Below are 24,370 nucleotides of genomic sequence, written 5' to 3'. Positions count from 1 at the left end.
ATCTCCCGCTCCTTCAACTGTATATTATGCTGCTGAAGAATTCAACTTGCCTGTTTTGGGTTTTGTTTTTCAGTGTACAAGGTCTGCTTCCATAGTGCAGAGCGGATCCATTCAGCCCTCTGGGCGCGCCACACAGCACGCGCCACACCTTCCATTGACAACCAGACAAAAGCGTTTCGAAGAAAGTCTTCTTCACCAGGAACTGGATAGTCCCCAAAGCAGGCCAGAGTCATCGTGTATCTCATTACTTCTTCCAGCTCTCAGATACCCTGAACTCTGAGTCGGCTCACGCAGGCAAGTAGGGCAACAGACGGGGAAGGATCTACCAGCTCTTACCATGTATGGCTATGACATGTCCAAGGACCCTCAAGAACCTTCTGCACCAAGCTTTCCCCCTCCAACATGCGGACCAGGACCCATGCCTGGCTATGGTGCCCCGCCACCCAACCTCTACCCCACTCCCCAGAACCCTGGGATCTACCCACAGTACAACATGGGCTACGTCCATGGACAGAACGCGGTGGTGGTGACCCAGCCAACAGTGATCGTGGCCCCATTAGCGGTCTACGAGAAGGACTACCTGGGCTACTCAATTTTCAACCTGCTCTGCTGCTGCCTGTGCCTCGGCATCGCGGCTCTGGTTTTCTCTATTAAGGTAGGTCCCTCTAAGAATGAGCTTTACAGCGAGAATGAGCTCTAGACCGGCTTTGTGGGGAAACTAGGGGCCACAGGCCAGGCTTCTAGAGTGGGCCTGAGCACTGAGGAGCAGGGGTGATGCTGGCCAGGAGTGAGATACACAATGCAGATATAAGCAATGGACCACCGGGGTGTGGCTGGCCAAGACTGAGGAACATTGTGTAGGTATGATCACATAGACATAGACAAAATACTGATGGACACAGTGTAGAATAAACTAAAGGGTGCTCCACAGAGTGAGGTACATAGTGAGGGTGTGAGGAATGAAGAAAAGGGTGCTCCACAGACTGAGGTACGTACTGGGTGTGTGAGGGATTGAGTAAAGTGTGCTTCATAGACTGAGGTACACAGTGAGGGTGTGAGGAATGAAGAAAAGGGTGCTCCATAGACTGAGGTACATAGTGAGGGTGTGAGGAATGAAGAAAAGGGTGCTTCACAGACTGAGGTACGTACTGGGGGTGTGAGGGATTGAGTAAAGTGTGCTCCATAGACTGAGGTACACAGTGAGGGTGTGAGGAATGAAGAAAAGGGTGCTCCATAGACTGAGGTACATAGTGAGGGTGTGTGGAATGAAGAAAAGGGTGCTCCACAGATTGAGGTATGTACTGGGCGTGTGAGGGATTGAGTAAAGTGTGCTCCATAGACTGAGGTACATAGTGAGGTTGTGAGGAATGGAGAAAAGGGTGCTCCACAGACTGAAGCACACAGTGTGGGTAGGAAGAATGGAGTAAAGAGTAAGCCCACAGACTGAGGTACATAGAGAGGGTGTGAGGAATAAAGAAAAGGGTGCTCCCCAGACTGAGGTACACAGTGAGGGTGTGGGGGATTGAGTAAAGTGTGCTCCATAGACTGAGGTACTTAGTGAGGGTGTGAGGAATGAAGAAAAGGGTGCTCCATAGACTGAGGTACATAGTGAGGGTGTGAGGAATGGAGAAAAGGGTGCTCCACAGACTGAAGCACACAGTGTGGGTAGGAAGAATGGAGTAAAGGGTGCTCCACAGACTGAAGCAAACAGTGTGGGTAGGAAGAATGGAGTAAAGGGTGCTCCACAGACTGAAGCAAACAGTGTGGATAGGAAGAATGGAGTAAAGGGTAATCCCACAGACTGAAGCAAACAGTGTGGGTAGGAAGAATGGAGTAAAGGGTAATCCCACAGACTAAGGTACATAGTGAGGGTGTGAATGATTGAGTAAAGGGTGTTCCACAGAGTGAGGTACATAGTGAGGGTGTGAGGAATGAAGAAAAGGGTGCTCCACAGATTGAGGTACGTACTGGGGGTGTGAGGGATTGAGTAAAGTGTGCTCCATAGACTGAGGTACATAGTGAGGGTGTGAGGAATGAAGAAAAGGGTGCTCCATAGACTGAGGTACATAGTGAGGGTGTGAGGAATGGAGAAAAGGGTGCTCCACAGACTGAAGCACATCGTGTGGGTAGGAAGAATGGAGTAAAGGGTAAGCCCACAGACTGAGGTACATAGAGAGGGTGTGAGGAATAAAGAAAAGGGTGCTCCACAGACTGAGGTACACAGTGAGGGTGTGAGGGATTGAGTAAAGTGTGCTCCATAGACTGAGGTACACAGTGAGGGTGTGAGGAATGAAGAAAAGGGTGCTCCATAGACTGAGGTACATAGTGAGGGTGTGAAGAATGGAGAAAAGGGTGCTCCACAGATTGAAGCACACAGTGTGGGTAGGAAGAATGGAGTAAAGGGTGCTCCACAGACTGAAGCAAACAGTGTGGGTAGGAAGAATGGAGTAAAGGGTAAGCCCACAGACTGAGGTACATAGAGAGGGTGTGAGGAATAAAGAAAAGGGTGCTCCACAGACTGAGGTACACAGTGAGGGTGTGAGGGATTGAGTAAAGTGTGCTCCATAGACTGAGGTACACAGTGAGGGTGTGAGGAATGAAGAAAAGGGTGCTCCATAGACTGAGGTACATAGTGAGGGTGTGAGGAATGAAGAAAAGGGTGCTCCACAGACTGAGGTACGTACTGGGGGTGTGAGGGATTGAGTAAAGTGTGCTCCATAGACTGATGTACATAGTGAGGGTGTGAGGAATGAAGAAAAGGGTGCTCCACAGATTGAGGTACATACTGGGGGTGTGAGGGATTGAGTAAAGTGTGCTCCATAGACTGAGGTACATAGTGAGGGTGTGAGGAATGAAGAAAAGGGTGCTCCATAGACTGAGGTACATAGTGAGGGTGTGAGGAATGAAGAAAAGGGTGCTCCACAGACTGAAGCACACAGTGTGGGTAGGAAGAATGGAGTAAAGGGTAAGCCCACAGACTGAGGTACATAGAGAGGGTGTGAGGAATAAAGAAAAGGGTGATCCACAGACTGAGGTACACAGGGAGGGTGTGGGGGATTGAGTAAAGTGTACTCCATAGACTGAGGTACTTAGTGAGGGTGTGAGGAATGAAGAAAAGGGTGCTCCATAGACTGAGGTACATAGTGAGGGTGTGAGGAATGGAGAAAAGGGTGCTCCACAGACTGAAGCACACAGTGTGGGTAGGAAGAATGGAGTAAAGGGTGCTCCACAGACTGAAGCAAACAGTGTGGGTAGGAAGAATGGAGTAAAGGGTAATCCCACAGACTGAAGCAAACAGTGTGGGTAGGAAGAATGGAGTAAAGGGTAATCCCACAGACTAAGGTACATAGTGAGGGTGTGAATGATTGAGTAAAGGGTGCTCCACAGACAGAAGTACATAGTGATGGTGTGAGGGATGGAGTAAAGGGTGCTCCATAGACTGGGGAACATAGTGTGGGTGTAAAACATGAAGTACAGGGTGTGCAACAGACTGAGGTACATAATGAGGGTGTGAGGAATGAAGAAAAGGGTGCTCCACAGACTGAGGTACATAGTGAGGGTGTGAGGAATGACGAAAAGGGTGCTCCATAGACTGAGGTAATGTAATGTAATGTAATGTAAGTATGCATTTATAAAGCGCAAACTGTCACTCCGCAAGGAGCCTCCTGGCTCTAAGGGAACGAGGTGAGGGAAGCTGGGAAGGAATTTCAAGATGGAAGAGAATTTAGATTAGCGCAAAGCAGTGGTCATCTGGGATATTGTATATCCAAGTTTTTAATGCCTTCCTAAAGAGGGACTCGGATTCCTGAAATCGTAGGCTGATAGGGAGTGCGTTCCAGGCTTTAGAACCAAGGTATGCGACCGTTTTGCCTCCCTTAGTGATGAGTTTAGAATGGGGTGGTTTTAGGAGATTAGCTGAGGAAGATCTAAGAGTCCTGGTGGTGGTGTAGGGGGAGAAACGTGCTGAAAGGTACCTGGGCCCTGACCTGCAAGTGGCTTTACGGGTGATCAAGAGATTCTTAAAGAGGATTCTTTTATGGATGGGAAGCCAATGCAGGGTTTTGAGCGCCGAGGATGCCGAAGATCTGCATGGGAGCTGTAAAACCAGACGGGCTGCAGCGTTTTGAACCACTTGCAATCTTTTTATTGTGGATTTATTAGTACCCGCTAGCAGGCTGTTGCAGTAGTCCAAGCGCGAGAGGACTAGGGCAACTGTCACTGATTTCTTGGCTGCCAGTGGAATTAGATCGAAGAATTTCTTCAGGGACCTCATTAAGCTAAAGCAGGTACCTGCCGTGGTTAGAGCATGAGGGAGAAAAGATAGGGCGGAGTCAAACTTGACCCCTAAGTTTCTGGCTACTTTAACCATCTCTGCTGGAGGGGAGGTGCCGTCTGGCCACCAACTATGAGGGATGAAGGTAACATTAGTGCCAATGGGTAGGATTTCAGTTTTGTCGGTGTTGCATTGTAGATGGTTGTTCTTCATCCATTGTATGACTTGAGAAAGACACGTTTTGAAGTTCGTTTCGGCATCGGTATTATTTTTGTCCAGAGAGACGATCATTTGGGTGTCGTCAGCATAGGAGGTGACTTCGATACCAAAGGATTTTATAAGGAAGATGAGGGGGGCCATATAAATGTTAAATAACAGAGGGCTCAAGGAGGAGCCCTGGGGGACACCTGTTGTTATGTTCTTCTCCGTAGAGAGAAAGGGGCCTAGAGAAACAGTTTGTCTACGATTGGTAAGAAAAGATCTGATCCATGCCAGAGCGGTACCCGTGATGCCGCCGCGTTCGAATCTAGCGAGAAGGATGTCATGGGAGATAGTATCGAACGTGGCGGAAAGATCCAAGAGGATCAGGACGGCTTTCTTACCCGAGTCTGCGAGGGTTTTTAGCGCCTCTGTGATCTATAGGAGGGCGGATTCCGTTGAGTGTCTAGGACGGAAGCCAGATTGTTGAGGGCGTAGAGTGTTATTAGATTCAATGAAGTTTGAGAGTTCTTTGAGCACGAACCTCTCCGTAATTTTGCCCAGCGCCGGGAGCAGCGAGATGGGCCGAAGGTTCGAGAGGACCGATGCATCCACATTTTGTTTCTTTTTGAGGGGTTTGACCAGGGCAAGTTTCCAGTCGTCTGGGACAATGCCTGTACTTAATGAGGAATTGACCATTTGATTTATGACCGGGTAAATTATGTCAATAAGTTTGTGTAGGATCATGGGGGGACAGGCATCCAATGGGGATCCTGATTTACAGGTCATTATGGCCTTGGAGGTAGATTCCAGTGAAACCGGTTTAAAGGTTGAAATACCCAAGGTGGCCTGGCCTCTATTGGGGGCTTCCGTCTCTATGTTAGGAGGGGTAAGGGGGAAGTTTTTTTGTATTTTGGAAATCTTGTCTTCAAAGTAAATAGAGATGTTGTTGCACAGAGTTTGTGAGGGGGGTAGGTCTTTCTGTAGTCCTTTAGGATTCGTGAAGGAGTTGATAATTTTAAAAATTGATTTTTGATCGAGTTTAGACTCCAGTATAGCTTTTGAATAATATACTTTTTTGATGGATTTAATATGGACATGGTAAAGTCTTCTACATGCTTTGTAGGCTAGCCTATCATCAGTAGTGTAGGACTGTCTCCATTTACGTTATTGTTGCTTGCAATGATATTGTTCTTTGGCTAACTCCGGGGTGAACCAGGGTGGTCTCTGAGTTTTTGGTTTCCTCTTTCCATTCCTGTCGTGAAACTCTAGGGGCGCTAAATCATTGCATATGGTGGAGAGCCAGGTATCGAAGTGGCATGAGTCTTGGTTCGGGTTGCCTGTGAAAATTGGTCTGCGTGCCTGGGCAAAGGGCATAAGCTTAGGGTTATTCAAGAGTTTGGACCATTGACGACTGGGTTTAGAATTGAGGGAGGTGTGGTCAGGGCTCCCTATTGTTGAATACGCTAAGGTAAGTGGGATCATGTGATGGTCTGTCCAGATTAATGGGATGGGGGGGTTCACGGTAAGTGCAGTGAAGTTGGAACAGTTCCCATCTAGGATGTTGCCAGCCTGGTGGGTGGGGTGCTCAACCAGTTGTTTTAGAGTGAGGAGCTCAATTATTTGAAGGAAATTGTCCGTGCCAGGAGGTCCTTTGGATTCCAAATGGAGATTGAAATCGCCGAGCATTGTAAAATTAGCGTATTTGAGAAGTGGCTGGCTTAAGGCGTCTCCTAGCGAGTCTATGAAGGTGGCGCTTTGACCAGGCGGTCGGTAGATAAGGACCTCTGAAAATGACAGTGAGGCATCCAGAGAAATACAGAAGCCTAGTCTTTCTGCGCCTTTGAATGAGACTAGTTCTAGAATGGAGCAGGAAAGAGAGTCACGAATGATGATGGCCAGTCCACCTCCTCTGCCCTGTCCTTCCTGTAAATATTATAGTTAGGAGGAAGTGCAATGGCTATGTCTGGGTTGGACCATTCTTTCAACCAAGATTCCGTAATGCACAAGAAATCAAGCTGCATGTCCAATATTAGGTCCCTGATATCTTGACAGTGTTTACTGAGTGATCTCGCATTGAGTCCTCCATGCAACTTGGATTTGCGAGTTGAAATGGGAGGGCTCGTCTTATTGATCACTGTGGTGGGGCTATAAAGAAACGCCTGTCTACACTTGTAACATGTGTAAGCACCCCATTATTTATCCGGGGCAACTTGATAGTTGCATTCACTCTGATCATTGAGTGACCTTAAAGCCTCAGAACTGTATATTAGTTTAGGCACAGTTTGGGCAGAAAATCCTGCCTTAGGCACGTGCTTAGCGCGGACGGGCGCAGACGGGCTTGCCTTTGGCGCACCTTCGGCGCGCCGGTGGCGCGCCCGCTGCATGCGTCCGCTGCGCGTCCGGCCCAGCATGCATTAAAATAGATGGCCGGGCGCGGGAGGGGCTTGGATCCGGTCCCGAAACCGGAAGTGCAGGGTCTTATGGATGATTGGCTGACAGAAAAAGGTGTGTCCGCTTCCCTCCAATCAAACGGCACAAGGCCGGCGTTGGACCGGGGAAGCGGAGACTGCACACAAGAACAAGCAGGGGAGTCTGGGCACAAACAATCTCTTATCGTGGCAATGCAATCACCCTTACTCTGCACTAGCGTACCACCCCAGCAATAAATTAGATAAAACTGAGTCCGCTTTCCAAGATTTAAAAGCACAGTAATAATGGTAAAATCAGTAAAATAAGGGCAAGCCCACAGTTAAAAGCGATAATCTCTAGGGAAACCCTTCAGCGCTACGATGTAGATCTCGCAGCCGCTTCCCTTCGTATTCCGCTGGTACATAGTGAGGGTGTGAGGAATGGAGTAATGGGTAATCCCACAGACTGAGGTACATAGATATGGGTGCGAGGAAATGAGAAAAGAGTGCTCCACAGACTGAGGCACACAGTGTGGGTAGGAGAAATTCCGTAAAGGGTAATCCCACAGACTAAGGTACATAGTGAGGGTGTGAGGGATTGAGTAAAGGGTGCTCCACAGACAGAGGTACATAGTGATGGTGTGAGGGATGGAGTAAAGGGTGTTCCACAGACTGAGGAACATAGTTTGGGAGTAAAAAATGAAGTACAGGGTGTGCAACAGACTGAGGTACATAGTGAGGGTGTGAGGGATTGAGTAAAGTGTGCTCCACAGACAGAGGTACATAGTGAGGGTCTGAGGGATAGAGTAAAGGGTGCTCCACAGACTGAGGTACATAGTGAGGGTGTGGGGGATGGAGTAAAGGGTAATCCCACACACTGAGGTACATAGTGAGGGTGTGAGGGATGGAGTAAAGGGTGCTCCACAGACTGGGGTGCATAGTGAGGGTACACAGGGATTGTGTGAGGAATGGAGTAAAGGGTGATCACAGCCCGAGGTACATAGTGAGGATGTGGGAGATGGAGTAAAGGATAATCCCACAGACTGAGGTACATAGTGTGGGTGTAAGGAATGGAGTACAGGGTGTGCAACAGACTGAGGCACACAGTTTGGGCAGGAGGAATGGAGTACAGGGTGTTTCACAGACTGAGAAATACAGTGTGGGCAGAGGGAATGGAGTAAAGGGGGGACTCACAGACTGAGGTACATAGTGTTGAATGAACTAAATGGTGTTCCACAGACATAGGTACATAGTGTGGGGGTAAGGAATGGAGTACAGGGTATGCGACAGACTGAGGCACACAGTGTAGGCAGGAGGAATGGACTTCAGAGTGCACCGCACACCGTGGCCCATTAGAGGTGTAGGATGAATGGATGAATTTGAAGTGCCACGAGCACAGACTGGCATATATAGTGTATGTATGAGGAATGGTGTAAAGCGTGTGTCACACACGAAGATCAAGGTGCTAATCTGGCATGTGACCAGTGTGTACCTACACAGGAGACCCAGCAGGTTAGTGTGCAGTATATAAGTGTTGTTTGTTATGTATCCCACGGGTCAGTACTGAGGTACAGTATAGTGAGTGTTGGTTTCACCACTGACGTTTCAGGGGTTATGAAAGTTCGGAGTCAGGAAGGCAGTAGGCTAAAGTCAAATCACTTGCTTACAGGAGAGTGCGCAGGTCAGGTCTGAGTTTAATCAGTGGAGTACAAGCAGGTCCGGTAGGTAAGGACTGAGGTACAAATTGTGTGGGTCTCAGCACTGGAAGTGAACGGGACTCAAGACCAGGAATGAGGAATATATGGTGTGAGATTCAGCACAGGGGAAGTAGGGGGTGCTGTAGTTCGGAACTGAGGTACCTAGTATGAGTGTTTGATCTCCGCAGAGAAATAACAGGCGGTGCCACGTGTTAACTTAGAAGTGAGGTACATATACAGTGTGGGCCTTGGCACAGATGTAGCAGGCAGTGCCACACGTTAGTAGTGAGGTACATATACGTTGAGGGCCTCAGCACAGAATTAGCTGTCAGTGCCGCGTATTAGAAATGAGGTACATATACTGTGTGGGTCTTGGCACAGAAGAAACAGGCGGTGCCACACATTAGTAGTGAGGTACATATACTGTGTGGGCCTCTGCACAGAAGTAGCAGGCGGTGCCACGCGATAGTAGTGAGGTACATATATAGTATGGGTCCCGGCACAGAAGTAGTTGGTGGTGCCACGCGTTAGTAGTGAGGTACATATACTGTGTGGGTCCCGGCACAGAAGTAGCAGGCGGTTCCACCCGTTAGTAGTGAGGTACATATACTGTGTGGGCCTCGGCACAGAAGTAGCAGGCGGTGCCACCCGCTAGAAGTGAGGTACATCTACTGTGTGGGCCTTGGCACAGAAGTAGCAGGTGGTGCCAAGAGTTAGTAGTGAGGTACATATACTGTGTGGGCCTCAGCAGAGAAGTAACAGGCGGGGCCACGCATTAGTAGTGAGGTACATATACTGTGTGGATTATGTCGCAAATGCGTAAAAACCATAACTATGAGTGCAGGGTGAGTTTGAAAGTGAAGGGTGAGAATGAGGAGTGAGTTGTCTGAATGCAGGGTGATTTCCCAGACACTTGAAGTTAATCAGCATGTTATTGACGGGGCGTAGGGTTTCAGATATAAATTAAACTATTGCTATTACGGAATTAATCAGGGAATCGAGGGTGAAGGAAATAAATAATGTGCTGATCCTGCAACAAACTTCCAGTCTTATGATAAAGGTTGCCAGCTCAATATTTTGATGTCCAAGACGGTACAAAAATAAAGAGTACCTAAAGCCCTATTTTCAGCACTTATCTGTGCATACTTCGAAAAGCAAATATAAAGCACTTTTAAATGTGTTCTAGGGCTGCATGAGTGATTCATGACTGAAAATAAAAGGAACAGACAGAAAGTCGCATTACAAATGAATACATACTTTTTTATTTAAGACCCTATTTAGTGTGAAAGCAAGGTCTTTGCAGGCTCTTTAAACATACATGGCTGGCATGTTTTCTAATGGCAACCCTTTTTTATATTCCTTTTCATTAAAAGCATTCTCACACTACATTAGTAAATGTAAAATACAATGAAAAAATAGGCAGAGTGGGGACCCAGGGGGTACTGGAAACAGAAAAAAAACGAAACCTCGGTAACCAGTTTCCAAAGGTATGTAAATGTGCCATTGGTCTTTGAAGACCTGTGAAAACTCAGGCGTGCTGGAGTCTTAAGACTCCAGACACTGCCCAGCGAGCCCCCAGCAGCACACCCACTGACCTCTGGCCCCACGGCACTCTGAGGGCTTCAGAGTAAATGAAGACAGCCTGGAAATGCAGCAAGTAGACATTGCTGCACTTCCAGGCCTCTTCATTTACATGTGCTTGCAGAGGCCTTTGCGCCCCCCTGGGAACCCATCCACGCCCCCCCAGGGGGGCGCGCCCCACAGTTTGAAGACCTGTGATCTACTGTGATCTACTGTGTGGGCCTTGGCAGAGAAGTAGCAGATGGTGTCACACGTTAGTAGTGAAGTACATATACTGTACGGGACTCGGCCCAGAAATAGCAGGCGGTGCCATGCATTAGAACTGAGGTACATATACTGTGTGGGCCTTGCACAGAAGCAGCAGGCAGGTAACATGCGTTAGTAGTGATGTACATATACTGTGGGGCCTCAGCACCAAAGTAGCAGGCGGTGCCAGGCATTAGTAGCGAGGTACATATACTGTGTGGGCCTCGACACAGAAGTAGCAGACAGTGCCGCGTGTTACTAGTGAGGTACATATACTGTGTGGGCCTCAGCACAGAAGTAACAGGTGGTGCAACGCACTTGAATGAGCAGAGTGACTGTCTAGAAATAGGTCCTGATGAATGCCCTGAACTGGATTGTCGTTATGGCAGAAACATGTTGATCACTAGATAGGGTATACATCCATAACCCTACTTTCACTTGCTTTTTATCCACTATCACGTAGGATGGAAGAATAAAGTTGTTGCCCCTACGTAGGTAGTTTTAATACACACTTCACGTATTATTTACACTCTGCCCCTCCTTGCCTTATTGAGTTGGTAGATCCAACACGTGCTTTGCACTCCTGCTCCTTCCCACTTGGGTAAGTTGTAGCACACATGGGGTACCTTGCGGTCTTCATTTGTTGGTGGAACCCTCGGGTGAGTGAGGGTTTTTGTCCACAACTCTGTTGTGCCCTTGTTCCACTTCTCCCCTTTTTTCTCAGTTTCTTTGTTTCTCACAGTTCTCCTTAAACGATTGCTACCCTATATATTGTGTGTGTATTATTGTTATTATAATTGCACTTATATAGCGCTTACTACCCCAGACGAATCATTAAAGTGCTTTTCAGCAAGTAGCATGCTACTCCAAAACCCTAAAAAGATTATTGGTGAATTAGTATAGGGAAATATGAAATTATTTTGAGTGGTGGACATGTGAGTCTGTTAGTTGGATTGAAAAGGATAGTGGAGTGATAGAAGAGGGGAGGGTCTAGGAAGTGTTTCTTTGGAGATCATAGCAGTGGAGGAGGTTTGGGATGAGTAACGGATAGATGGAGGAGGGAAGAGTCTCTAGAAGTGGGTTAGGGAACAAGATGAGGTATCGGATGAGTCTAGGAGGGATACATGAGGGAAGGGTTTAGAAAGGCTTCTTTGGGAGATCTGAATAGTAAAAGAGGTTTGAGATGATTCAAGGAGCTGTAGAGGAGGGAAGAGTCTAGAAAGGGTTATTTTGGGGATCATAGTAATAGAATGGGGTTTGGGATGAGTCAGAGAGTGGAGGTAGAAGATATATTGAGAGAGGTATGGGGTGAGAAATAGGGTAGTGCATTGGAGCTAGTAGTAGAATGAGGTTTGGGATGAGTCAAAGAGTGGCGGTAGAGAATATATTCAGAGGGGTATAGGGTGAGATATAGGGAGGTGCATTGGAGATGCTGAATTATGAGTAGAGTAATACATATAACAATACATAGATACATGTGAAGTATCATTTATAATGAAGGTAATAAAACTAGTTTTAAGTTGTATTTAATAAACTCAGATTTTCAAGTATTGCTGAACTTTCATCAAATTTATTTGGTTTTATAATATATAAAACTTTAAATAATTCAATGGTGAAGCAATTGTAGATAAATAGTTATAAAAAATGTGCTTATTTTATGCAGTGGCCTATATACAAGTTAAACATAGAATAATATAGCCATAGGTAATATGTACATTTGTTATTGTTAAGCAGACCTAATATCTATATTTAGATATGTGTATTCATACAAAGGAATACACATCTAGATACATACATATAACCCAAATAAATGCTTATATACACAAAGAAATGCTGTACATTTATGTTTGAGCATGGTGGTTATGTGGGGAAGGGACAACTCTTGAGTAGTCTTCTGAAGATAAGGTAGATATCCATGGATATTATGTTTGGAGTAAAGCGTTCCATAGTTAGGCTGCTTGAGCAGAGAAGGATGTGCCACCTATTGTTTTTTTTCTTGTATGCTGGGATTTTGGGGTGAAGTGCCAATCTAGAGCGAAAGTACCTTTGTTGAATGTATTTGGTTATTTTTTTTTCTGATGAAGATTGGCCCTGTTCCATGTATTGCTTTTTGGGTGATACATCAGTGTGGATCTTCTGACAACTGGTAACTAATGAAGGACCTTCAAGGCAGGTGAGATGTGGCCTTGTGGCTTTACATATAGGAGTAGTCTGGTAGCAGAGTTCTGAATCTTTTATAGTATTTTCATAGTTGTTAAAGATGATCCATGGTAGAGGCTATTGGCATAATAAAGTTTAGACAGTACCAGAGAGATAGTAGCCTGGACCTTGTGTGGAATTCTCAGGTGGGGGAAGATGCATTGCAGACTTTTTATAGTAATTAAGCTTGATCTTGCTAGCTTGTCTACTTGGGCATTCATTGATAGCTGAAGTTTAATACTTCTCTAGATACTTTAGGCGGTGTTCCCAAATCATCAGGCCAGGCGGCTATTGGGTCATAATTTTTCCAATTGCCACATGTGAGTATTTCCGTTTTTGAAAGCATCCGATTTGAGATGGCTCGATTTCATCCACTGATCATCGGCTCTGAGGAAACAGAACATTTGTGAGTTTCCAATGTCTTTGGGGCTTCCCCGTTGAAGGAGTATTTGTGTGTCATCCGCATAGTTATAGCATGTGAGGTGAAATTCATTGATCAGCGCCGGTAAGGACTTCATGTAGATGTTAAAAAGGATGGGTGAGATGATAGAGCCTTGTGGGACTCCTGCTTTAGTGCAGTACAGTTTGGATGAGAAAGGGGGGTATGGATGACATTTGTTCTGTTTTGAAGGTAGTATGTGATCCAGTCAAGAGCAGTCTCCTCTATGCTGGCTTCGTAGAGTCTTTTGCACAATGTCCGCTTTATCCCATCACTACTCATCCTTTTCTGCTATAATATTCATTGAACTCCTGCTGAAAGCCCGGCCTGGCAGAAGGAAGAGCTGTACCTCTCACTGAGTGCAAATCCAAACTGGCAGAGCTGTGAGTGGGTCCCACAGTGGAGAAGGAGAGACTGTAAATCATTACAGGACTTAGGTAAACTGGCGGTCCCAGCAGTGTAGTAACATGGATGGACCATGACTCCACTCAGGACTGAGGTACACTGGTGAAGTTATGAGGGGGTCCCAGCAGTGTAGTAATATGGCGGGACCATGACTCTGTTTATGATGATGGACACTGGTGTAGTTATGAGGGGGTCCTAATAGTGTAGTTACATGAAGGGACCATGAGTCCGCTTAGGAGGAGGTACACTGGTGGAGTTATGAAGGGGTCTCAGCAGTGTAGTAACTGACTCTGCTGAGGACTGAGGTACACTGGTGGAGTTGTGAGGGGGGTCCTAGCAGTGAAGTAACATGGCTGGACCATGACTCAGCTCAGGCCATGATTCAGCTCAGGACTGAGGTACACTGGTGGAGTTATGAGGGGGTTTCAGCAGTGAAGTAGCATGGAGGGACCATGACTCTGCTCACAATGAGGTACACTGATGGAGTTATGAGGGGGTCCCAACAGTGAAGTAACATGGAGGGACCATGACTTTGCTCAGGATGAGGTACACTGGTGGAGTTATGAGGGGGTCCCAGCACTGAAGTAACATGGAGGGACCATGACTCGGCTCAGGACTGAGGTACACTTGTGGAGTTATGAGGGGGTCCCAACAGTGTAGTAACATGGAGGGACAATGACTTGGCTCAGGATGAGGTACACTGGTGGAGTTATGAGGGATGCCAGCAGTGTAGTAACATGGAGGGACCATGGCTCGGCTCATGAGTGAGGTACACTTGTGGAGTTATGAGGGGGTCCCAACAGTGTAGTAACATGGAGGGACCATGACTTGACTCAGGATGAGGTACACTGGTGGAGTTATGAGGGATGCCAGCAGTGTAGTAACATGGAGGGACCATGGCTCGGCTCATGACTGAGGTACACTGGTGAGTTGTGAGGGGGTCCCAGCAGTGAAGTAACATAGAGGGACCATGGCTCTGCTCAGAATGAAGGGGTCCCAGCACTGAAGTATCATAGAGGGTCCCTGGCTCATCACAGGATTGAGTTACACTGGTGGAGTTATAAGAGCATCCTAGCAGTGAAGTAACGTGGAGGAACCATGACTCTGCTCAGGACTGAGGTACACTGGTGGAGTTATAAGAGCATCCTAGATGTACACTGGTGAAATTGTGTTGGGGTTCCAGCAGTGAAGTAACACGGAGGGACCATGACTCGGCTCACTCCATGACTCAGCTCAGTACTGAGGCATGCTGTTGGAGTTGTGTGGGGGTTCCGGCAGTGAAGTAACATGGAGGGACCATGACTCGGCTCAGGACTGAGGTACACTGGTGAAGTTATAAGAGCATCCTGGTAGTGAAGTAACATGGGGGGATCATGACTTGGTTCAGGATGATGTACACTGGTAGAGTTATGAGAGGGTGCCAGCAGTGAAGTAACGTGGAGGGACCATGACTCGGCTCCAGATGAGAAACGCTGGTGGAGTTATAAGAATATTGTAGCAGTGAAGTAACATGGAGGGTCCATGGCTCGGCTCCGGGTGATGTACACTGGTGGAGATATGAGGGGTCTCAGCAGTGAAGTAACATGGAGAGACCATGAATCGACTCAAGACTGAGGTACACTGGTGGAGTTGTGAGGGGGTACCAGCAGAGAAGTAACATGGAGGGACCATGACTCGGCTGAGGACTGAGGTAAACTGGTGGAGTTATGAGGGGGTCCCAGCAGTAAAGTAGCATGGAGGGACCATGACTCCGCTCAGGCCATGACTCTGCTCAGAACCGAAGTACACTGGTGGAGTTATGAGGGGGTACTGGCAGTGAAGTAATGTGGAGTGACCATGAATCGCTTCAAGACTGAAGTACGCTGGTGAAGTTCTGTGAGGTTTCCAGCAGTAAAGTAACACGGAGGGACCATGACTCGGCTCAGGATTAGGGTATACTGGTGAAGTTATAAGAATGTCGTATCAGTGAAGTAACATGGAGGGACCATGACAAGGTGTCTATCAATGTGGCCTCTGATGGAGTTATGAGGGAATCCCAGCAGTGAAGTAACATAGAGGGACCATGACTCTGCTCAGGATGAGGTACAATGGTGGAGCTGTAAGGGGGTCCCAGCAGTCATGTAACAAGGAGGGACCATGACTCGGCTCAGGATGAGGTACACTGGTGAAGTTGTGAGGGGGTCCAAGCAGAGAAGTAACATGGAGGGACCGTGACTTGGTTCAGGATGATTTACACTGGTAGAGTTATGAGGGGGGTCCCAGCAGTGTAGTAATATGGCGGGACCATGACTCTGTTTATGATGATGGACACTGGTGTAGTTATGAGGGGGTCCTAATAGTGTAGTTACATGAAGGGACCATGAGTCCGCTTAGGAGGAGGTACACTGGTGGAGTTATGAAGGGGTCTCAGCAGTGTAGTAACTGACTCTGCTGAGGACTGAGGTACACTGGTGGAGTTGTGAGGGGGGTCCTAGCAGTGAAGTAACATGGCTGGACCATGACTCAGCTCAGGCCATGATTCAGCTCAGGACTGAGGTACACTGGTGGAGTTATGAGGGGGTTTCAGCAGTGAAGTAGCATGGAGGGACCATGACTCTGCTCACAATGAGGTACACTGATGGAGTTATGAGGGGGTCCCAACAGTGAAGTAACATGGAGGGACCATGACTTTGCTCAGGATGAGGTACACTGGTGGAGTTATGAGGGGGTCCCAGCACTGAAGTAACATGGAGGGACCATGACTCGGCTCAGGACTGAGGTACACTTGTGGAGTTATGAGGGGGTCCCAACAGTGTAGTAACATGGAGGGACAATGACTTGGCTCAGGATGAGGTACACTGGTGGAGTTATGAGGGATGCCAGCAGTGTAGTAACATGGAGGGACCATGGCTCGGCTCATGAGTGAGGTACACTTGTGGAGTTATGAGGGGGTCCCAACAGTGTAGTAACATGGAGGGACCATGACTTGACTCAGGATGAGGTACACTGGTGGAGTTATGAGGGATGCCAGCAGTGTAGTAACATGGAGGGACCATGGCTCGGCTCATGACTGAGGTACACTGGTGAGTTGTGAGGGGGTCCCAGCAGTGAAGTAACATAGAGGGACCATGGCTCTGCTCAGAATGAAGGGGTCCCAGCACTGAAGTATCATAGAGGGTCCCTGGCTCATCACAGGATTGAGTTACACTGGTGGAGTTATAAGAGCATCCTAGCAGTGAAGTAACGTGGAGGAACCATGACTCTGCTCAGGACTGAGGTACACTGGTGGAGTTATAAGAGCATCCTAGATGTACACTGGTGAAATTGTGTTGGGGTTCCAGCAGTGAAGTAACACGGAGGGACCATGACTCGGCTCACTCCATGACTCAGCTCAGTACTGAGGCATGCTGTTGGAGTTGTGTGGGGGTTCCGGCAGTGAAGTAACATGGAGGGACCATGACTCGGCTCAGGACTGAGGTACACTGGTGAAGTTATAAGAGCATCCTGGTAGTGAAGTAACATGGGGGGATCATGACTTGGTTCAGGATGATGTACACTGGTAGAGTTATGAGAGGGTGCCAGCAGTGAAGTAACGTGGAGGGACCATGACTCGGCTCCAGATGAGAAACGCTGGTGGAGTTATAAGAATATTGTAGCAGTGAAGTAACATGGAGGGTCCATGGCTCGGCTCCGGGTGATGTACACTGGTGGAGATATGAGGGGTCTCAGCAGTGAAGTAACATGGAGAGACCATGAATCGACTCAAGACTGAGGTACACTGGTGGAGTTGTGAGGGGGTACCAGCAGAGAAGTAACATGGAGGGACCATGACTCGGCTGAGGACTGAGGTAAACTGGTGGAGTTATGAGGGGGTCCCAGCAGTAAAGTAGCATGGAGGGACCATGACTCCGCTCAGGCCATGACTCTGCTCAGAACCGAAGTACACTGGTGGAGTTATGAGGGGGTACTGGCAGTGAAGTAATGTGGAGTGACCATGAATCGCTTCAAGACTGAAGTACGCTGGTGAAGTTCTGTGAGGTTTCCAGCAGTAAAGTAACACGGAGGGACCATGACTCGGCTCAGGATTAGGGTATACTGGTGAAGTTATAAGAATGTCGTATCAGTGAAGTAACATGGAGGGACCATGACAAGGTGTCTATCAATGTGGCCTCTGATGGAGTTATGAGGGAATCCCAGCAGTGAAGTAACATAGAGGGACCATGACTCTGCTCAGGATGAGGTACAATGGTGGAGCTGTAAGGGGGTCCCAGCAGTCATGTAACAAGGAGGGACCATGACTCGGCTCAGGATGAGGTACACTGGTGAAGTTGTGAGGGGGTCCAAGCAGAGAAGTAACATGGAGGGACCGTGACTTGGTTCAGGATGATTTACACTGGTAGAGTTATGAGGGGGGTCCCAGCAGTGAAGTAACGTGGAGGTACCATGACTCGGCTCAGGATGAGGTACACTGGTGGAGTTATAAGAATGTCGTACCAGTGAAGTAACATGGAGGGACCATGATACGGTAGCTCTCAATGTGGACACTGATGGAGTTATGAGGGGGTAACAAGGAGGGACCATGACTCAGCTCAGGATGAGGAACACTGGTGATCCCAGCAGTGAAGTAACAGGGGTCCTGATGCAGCCGAGACCCTTCAGCTGAGTTGTATGTGGCTCCCAGGTCTGGACCTGCAGCTTATGCTTGAACGTCAGGGGATATGACACAGCTCAGGTCTGAGGTGCACTGGCCGAGCTGCATGAGGATCCCAGCAATGGAGTAACAAGGAACGTGCTGCAGCCAAGATACACTGGCAGAGCTGTGTGTGGATTCCAGCAATGGAATAGCAAGGAACCAGCTGTAGCCGAGATACACTGGCAGAGCTGTGTGTGGATTCCAGCAATGGAATAGCAAGGAACCAGCTGTAGCCGAGATACACTGGCAAAGCTGTGTGAGCATGTGAATACTTACACAGCATCGCACTGAGGTACACTGACAGAGCTGTGGGGGCAGCTCAGCGCTGGAGCATCACGGGATATGAGGCACACCGAATGTTAATGTTAATGTTAATGTTATTTGGCATTTGTTAAGCGCTCGTACGCCCGGAGGCTTCATGGCGCTGTAGTAAGGAACAGGCGTGGCCATCGGTGGGTGAGGATAAAGCAGCTCAGTGATGCGCCTGGGTAAAGAGCCAGGTCTTCAGAGCGTGTCTGAAGCTGAGGATGTTATCACTAAGTTTCAGGTGAAGAGGGAAAGAGTTCCAGAGGACAGCGGCAAGATGGTCAAAGCAGCTGCCTCCGAGACGCTTTTTCTTGTAAGGAGGGATAGTCAAAAGGGCTTTATGAGCAGACCGGAGATTACGGGGAGGACTATATTTTTTAAATAGGTCTCTAATGAAAAAGGGCCCGATGTCGTGTAGAGATTTGAAAAGGATACAACCAGCTTTGAAGGCCACACGTTGCTCGACCGGGAGCCAATGCAGTTGTTTCAAGCCAGGTCTGACTGATTGCCTTCTAGGAATGTTCAAGAGGAGTCTGGCTGCCTGGTTTTGAACCAGCTGGAGGCGTTTAAGCTCTCCAGTTTGGAGCCCAAGGTATAGACTGTTGGAAAAGTCCAATCTGGACAAAACCAGGGAGATAATGATCTGAGTGAGGGCAGCTTGGGAAAAGAAGCGGGCGATTTTTTTTATTTTCTTCAGCTGAAAAAAACTGGAGGAAACAACAGCTCCAACTTGTTTTTTCAGAGAGAGGTCCTCACTGATGAAAATGCCGAGGCTCTTGACCGAGGATGATTTGGATGGGGGGGCGCCCATGCATGTGGGCCAGAAGCTAGGGTTCCAGCTGAGGGCGCTCTGTCCCGGCAAGACCAGTTCGGTCTTGCCTGGATTAAGTTTGAGATGATTGCAGCTCATCCAACTCAAAATGTGGGACATGGTGTTTTGGAATTCTACCACAGAGTCCTTGGTGTTCAAAGGAAAGATGAGCTGCAAATCATCGGCGTAATTGAAAATGGTGACCTTAGCGTGCCTGAGGGAGTACAAAAGAGGGCGTAAATACAAATTAAAAAGCAGGGGAGACAGCGAAGAGCCCTGAGGTACTCCGCAGATGGTGGAAATGGTGGGAGCCGTAAAGGAGCCTAGTCTGACCGATTGAGTTCGGTGAGTAATAAATGAACGGATCCAGCTCAGTGCAGGGCCCCTGAGGCCTGCCTGTTCGACACGGTCGACCAAGATGGTATAGTCGACCGTGTCGAAAGCAGCAGAGAGGTCTAAAAGCACCAGAGCCTGGTGGATCCCTTCATCCGCATTCCGCCTCAGGGTATTCTGCACCGAGAGGATGACCGCCTCCGTGGAATGGCAAGGGCGGAAACCGGCTTGATTAGGTGCAAGATATTCCGATTTTTCAAGGAATGTGGAGATGCTGTCGCATACATAAGACTCCAGGAGTTTGGCGCAGTATGGCAGCAAAGATATGGGCCTGTAGTTGAGTGGGTCTAATGGATTGGCTCCTGCCTTTTTTATGAGGGGGATAAGGAGGGCTTTTTTAAAGTTGTTTGGAACTTTGCCCTGAGCAAGTGAACCATTCAGCATGGGAAGTAGACCCCCAGGAATGCTGGTGCCCACCTCTTTCAGGATGTAAGGGGGACAGATGTCATCAGGGGAGCCGGATTTGATTTTAAAGAGAAGTTTAGATAAATTAGCGTTTTGAATGGGGGGGAAAGAGTCCAGGGTAACAGGATTGTAAAAGATGTCTGCAAATAGAAGTGGAGGCTGAGTGGTGGGGATGTTTTGTTTAATGGTGCAGATTTTGTCAAAGAAGAAGGAGTTTAAAGAATTACAAAGTTCCTGAGTGGGGACTGTCGGAAGGGAAGTTCTGTCACTGGTGCTGAGGTCTTCCACAATATTGAATAGTTCTTTAGATTGATTCTGGGCTTTAAGAATTTTCTCCGAGAAATAGTCGGTTTTGTGTTTTAAAATAAGCTTTTGGTAGTTTTTTCGAGCTTTGCAGAAGTTGGCCCTATCTTGTTCTGAATAGGCTGTGCGCCACTTTCGCTCCAGTTGACGGACCTCAAGTTTATGAGTTTTCAAAAGAAGTGAAAACCACCTGTGGGCGTCATTGGGGCGGGAGCGGGGAAAGCAGGTGCAGGGGGCGTGAGCGTCCGCAGCCTGGAGTAGCCACCCTGACTGAGGACTGTTGAGCTGTGAATGAAGGCATGGAATTAGCCTGTGAGTGCCACCGGAAGCCTGGAGCCCTTTGGCTGACAGAGCTGTGTGTGCATGTCAACAGTACATAGCTTAGGACTGAGGTGCAACTACAGAGCTGTGTGTGCATGTCAACAGTGCACAGATCAGGACTGAGACACACTGACAGAGCTGTGTATGCATGTCAACAATGTACTGCTCAGGACTGAGGTACACTGACAGAGCTGTGTATGCATGTCAATAGGGCACCGATCAAGACTAAGATACACTGACAGAACTGTGTGTGCATGTCAACAGTGCACAGCTCTGCACTGTGGTGCACTGGCAGAGCTGTGTGTGCATGTCAACAGTGCACAGTTCAGGAGTGAGGTAGACTGACAGAACTGTTTGTACATGTCAACAGTGCACAGCTCCGCACTGAGGTGCACTGACAGAGCTGTGTGTGCATGTCAACAGTACACAGCTTAGGACTGAGGTACAACTACAGAGCTGTATGTGCATGTCAACAGTGCACAGATCAGGACTGAGATACACTGACAGAGCTGTGTATGCATGTCAACAATGTACTGCTCAGGACTGAGGTACACTGACAGAGCTGTGTATGCATGTCAACAGTGCACAGCGGTGCACTGGCAGAGCTGTGTGTGCATGTCAACAGTGCACAGTTCAGGAGTGAGGTAGACTGACAGAGCTGTTTGTGCATGTCAGCAGTGCACAGCTCCGCACTGAGGTGCACTGACAGAGCTGTGTGTGCATGTCAACAGTACAAAGCTTAGGACTGAGGTACAACTACAGAGCTGTGTGTGCATGTCAACAGTGTACAGATCAGGACTGAGATACACTGACAGAGCTGTGTATGCATGTCAACAATGTACTGCTCAGGACTGAGGTACACTGACAGAGCTGTGTATGCATGTCAACAGTGCACCGATCAGGACTGAGATACACTGACAGAGCTGTGTATGCATGTCAACAATGCACTGCTCAGGACTGAGGAACACTGACAGAGCTGTGTGTGCATGTCAACAGTACACAGCTTAGGACTGAGGTACAACTACAGAGCTGTATGTGCATGTCAACAGTGCACAGATCAGGACTGAGATACACTGACAGAGCTGTGTATGCATGTCAACAATGTACTGCTCAGGACTGAGGTACACTGACAGAGCTGTGTATGCATGTCAACAGTGCACAGCGGTGCACTGGCAGAGCTGTGTGTGCATGTCAACAGTGCACAGTTCAGGAGTGAGGTAGACTGACAGAGCTGTTTGTGCATGTCAGCAGTGCACAGCTCCGCACTGAGGTGCACTGACAGAGCTGTGTGTGCATGTCAACAGTACAAAGCTTAGGACTGAGGTACAACTACAGAGCTGTGTGTGCATGTCAACAGTGTACAGATCAGGACTGAGATACACTGACAGAGCTGTGTATGCATGTCAACAATGTACTGCTCAGGACTGAGGTACACTGACAGAGCTGTGTATGCATGTCAACAGTGCACCGATCAGGACTGAGATACACTGACAGAGCAGTGTGTGCATGTCAACAGAACACAGCTAAGAACTGGGGTACACTGACAGAGCTGTGTGTGCATGTCAACAGTGCACAGCTCTGCACTGTGGTGCACTGGCAGAGCTGTGTGTGCATATCAACAGTGCACAGTTCAGGAGTGAGGTTCACTGACAGAGCTGTGTGTGCATGTCAACAGTGCACAGATAAGGACTGAGGTACCCTGTCAGAGCTGTGTGTGCATGTCAACAGTACACAGCTATATAGGAGCAGCTATCAACAGTGCACAGCTCCGCACTGAGGTGCACTGACAGAGCTGTGTGTTCATGTCAACAGTGCACTGCTCTGGAGTGATGTACACTGACCGAGCTGTGTGTGCATGTCAATAGTGCACTTCTCAGGACTGATGTACACTGATTGAGCTGTGTGTGCATGCCAATAGTGCACTGCTCAGGACTGAGGTACACTGACAGAGCTGTGCGTGCATGTCTAATGGTTGGACATTGAAGAATTTTGCACTGTACACAAAGTATGTCTCTACCTTTTACTTTTTAATCTACTAGTGTATTTTAGAAAAGGGGAAACATTTATTGTATTGCATTTAAAATATGTCTTTTTATTGCATTGGTGTATTTTTGTGGACCTCAGTAGGAGTTCCTTAATAAATAAAATCTGTCTAAGACAGGGCTGTGTGTGCATGTCAACAGTGCACAGCTAAGGACTCAGGTACACAGACAGAACTGTGTGTGCATGTCAACAGTGCACAGCTCTGCACTGTGGTGCACTGGCAGAGCCGTGTGTGCATGTCAACAGTGCACAGTTCAGGAGTGAGGTAGACTGACAGAGCTGTTTGTGCATGTCAACAGTGCACAGCTCCGCACTGAGGTGCACTGACAGAGCTGTGTGTGCATGTCAACAGTACATAGCTTAGGACTGAGGTGCAACTACAGAGCTGTGTGTGCATGTCAACAGTGCACAGATCAGGACTGAGACACACTGACAGAGCTGTGTATGCATGTCAACAATGTACTGCTCAGGACTGAGGTACACTGACAGAGCTGTGTATGCATGTCAATAGGGCACCGATCAAGACTAAGATACACTGACAGAACTGTGTGTGCATGTCAACAGTGCACAGCTCTGCACTGTGGTGCACTGGCAGAGCTGTGTGTGCATGTCAACAGTGCACAGTTCAGGAGTGAGGTAGACTGACAGAACTGTTTGTACATGTCAACAGTGCACAGCTCCGCACTGAGGTGCACTGACAGAGCTGTGTGTGCATGTCAACAGTACACAGCTTAGGACTGAGGTACAACTACAGAGCTGTATGTGCATGTCAACAGTGCACAGATCAGGACTGAGATACACTGACAGAGCTGTGTATGCATGTCAACAATGTACTGCTCAGGACTGAGGTACACTGACAGAGCTGTGTATGCATGTCAACAGTGCACAGCGGTGCACTGGCAGAGCTGTGTGTGCATGTCAACAGTGCACAGTTCAGGAGTGAGGTAGACTGACAGAGCTGTTTGTGCATGTCAGCAGTGCACAGCTCCGCACTGAGGTGCACTGACAGAGCTGTGTGTGCATGTCAACAGTACAAAGCTTAGGACTGAGGTACAACTACAGAGCTGTGTGTGCATGTCAACAGTGTACAGATCAGGACTGAGATACACTGACAGAGCTGTGTATGCATGTCAACAATGTACTGCTCAGGACTGAGGTACACTGACAGAGCTGTGTATGCATGTCAACAGTGCACCGATCAGGACTGAGATACACTGACAGAGCTGTGTATGCATGTCAACAATGCACTGCTCAGGACTGAGGAACACTGACAGAGCTGTGTGTGCATGTCAACAGTACACAGCTTAGGACTGAGGTACAACTACAGAGCTGTATGTGCATGTCAACAGTGCACAGATCAGGACTGAGATACACTGACAGAGCTGTGTATGCATGTCAACAATGTACTGCTCAGGACTGAGGTACACTGACAGAGCTGTGTATGCATGTCAACAGTGCACAGCGGTGCACTGGCAGAGCTGTGTGTGCATGTCAACAGTGCACAGTTCAGGAGTGAGGTAGACTGACAGAGCTGTTTGTGCATGTCAGCAGTGCACAGCTCCGCACTGAGGTGCACTGACAGAGCTGTGTGTGCATGTCAACAGTACAAAGCTTAGGACTGAGGTACAACTACAGAGCTGTGTGTGCATGTCAACAGTGTACAGATC

At 48.1% G+C, this 24,370-nt stretch overlaps 1 protein-coding gene across 1 annotated transcript in view; it reads left to right on the top strand.

Annotated features, from left to right (window-relative positions):
- The first annotated feature begins 92 nt into the window (after positions 1 to 92).
- Positions 93 to 24,370, top strand: part of PMIS2 (PMIS2 transmembrane protein) — a 111,151-nt gene continuing 86,873 nt past the window's right edge. Inside the window, exon 1 of the mRNA XM_085614295.1 lies at positions 93 to 655. Coding sequence (XP_085470421.1) covers positions 338 to 655 — 318 coding nt within the window. The 5' untranslated portion in view covers positions 93 to 337. The remainder of the gene's footprint in view (positions 656 to 24,370) is intronic.

Source organism: Triturus cristatus, chromosome 7 (genome assembly GCF_964204655.1).
Source record: "Triturus cristatus chromosome 7, aTriCri1.1, whole genome shotgun sequence".
NCBI lineage: Eukaryota > Metazoa > Chordata > Amphibia > Caudata > Salamandridae > Triturus > Triturus cristatus.
Note: the sequence above shows the minus strand (reverse complement) of the source record. Positions and strands in the feature narration are given on the sequence as shown.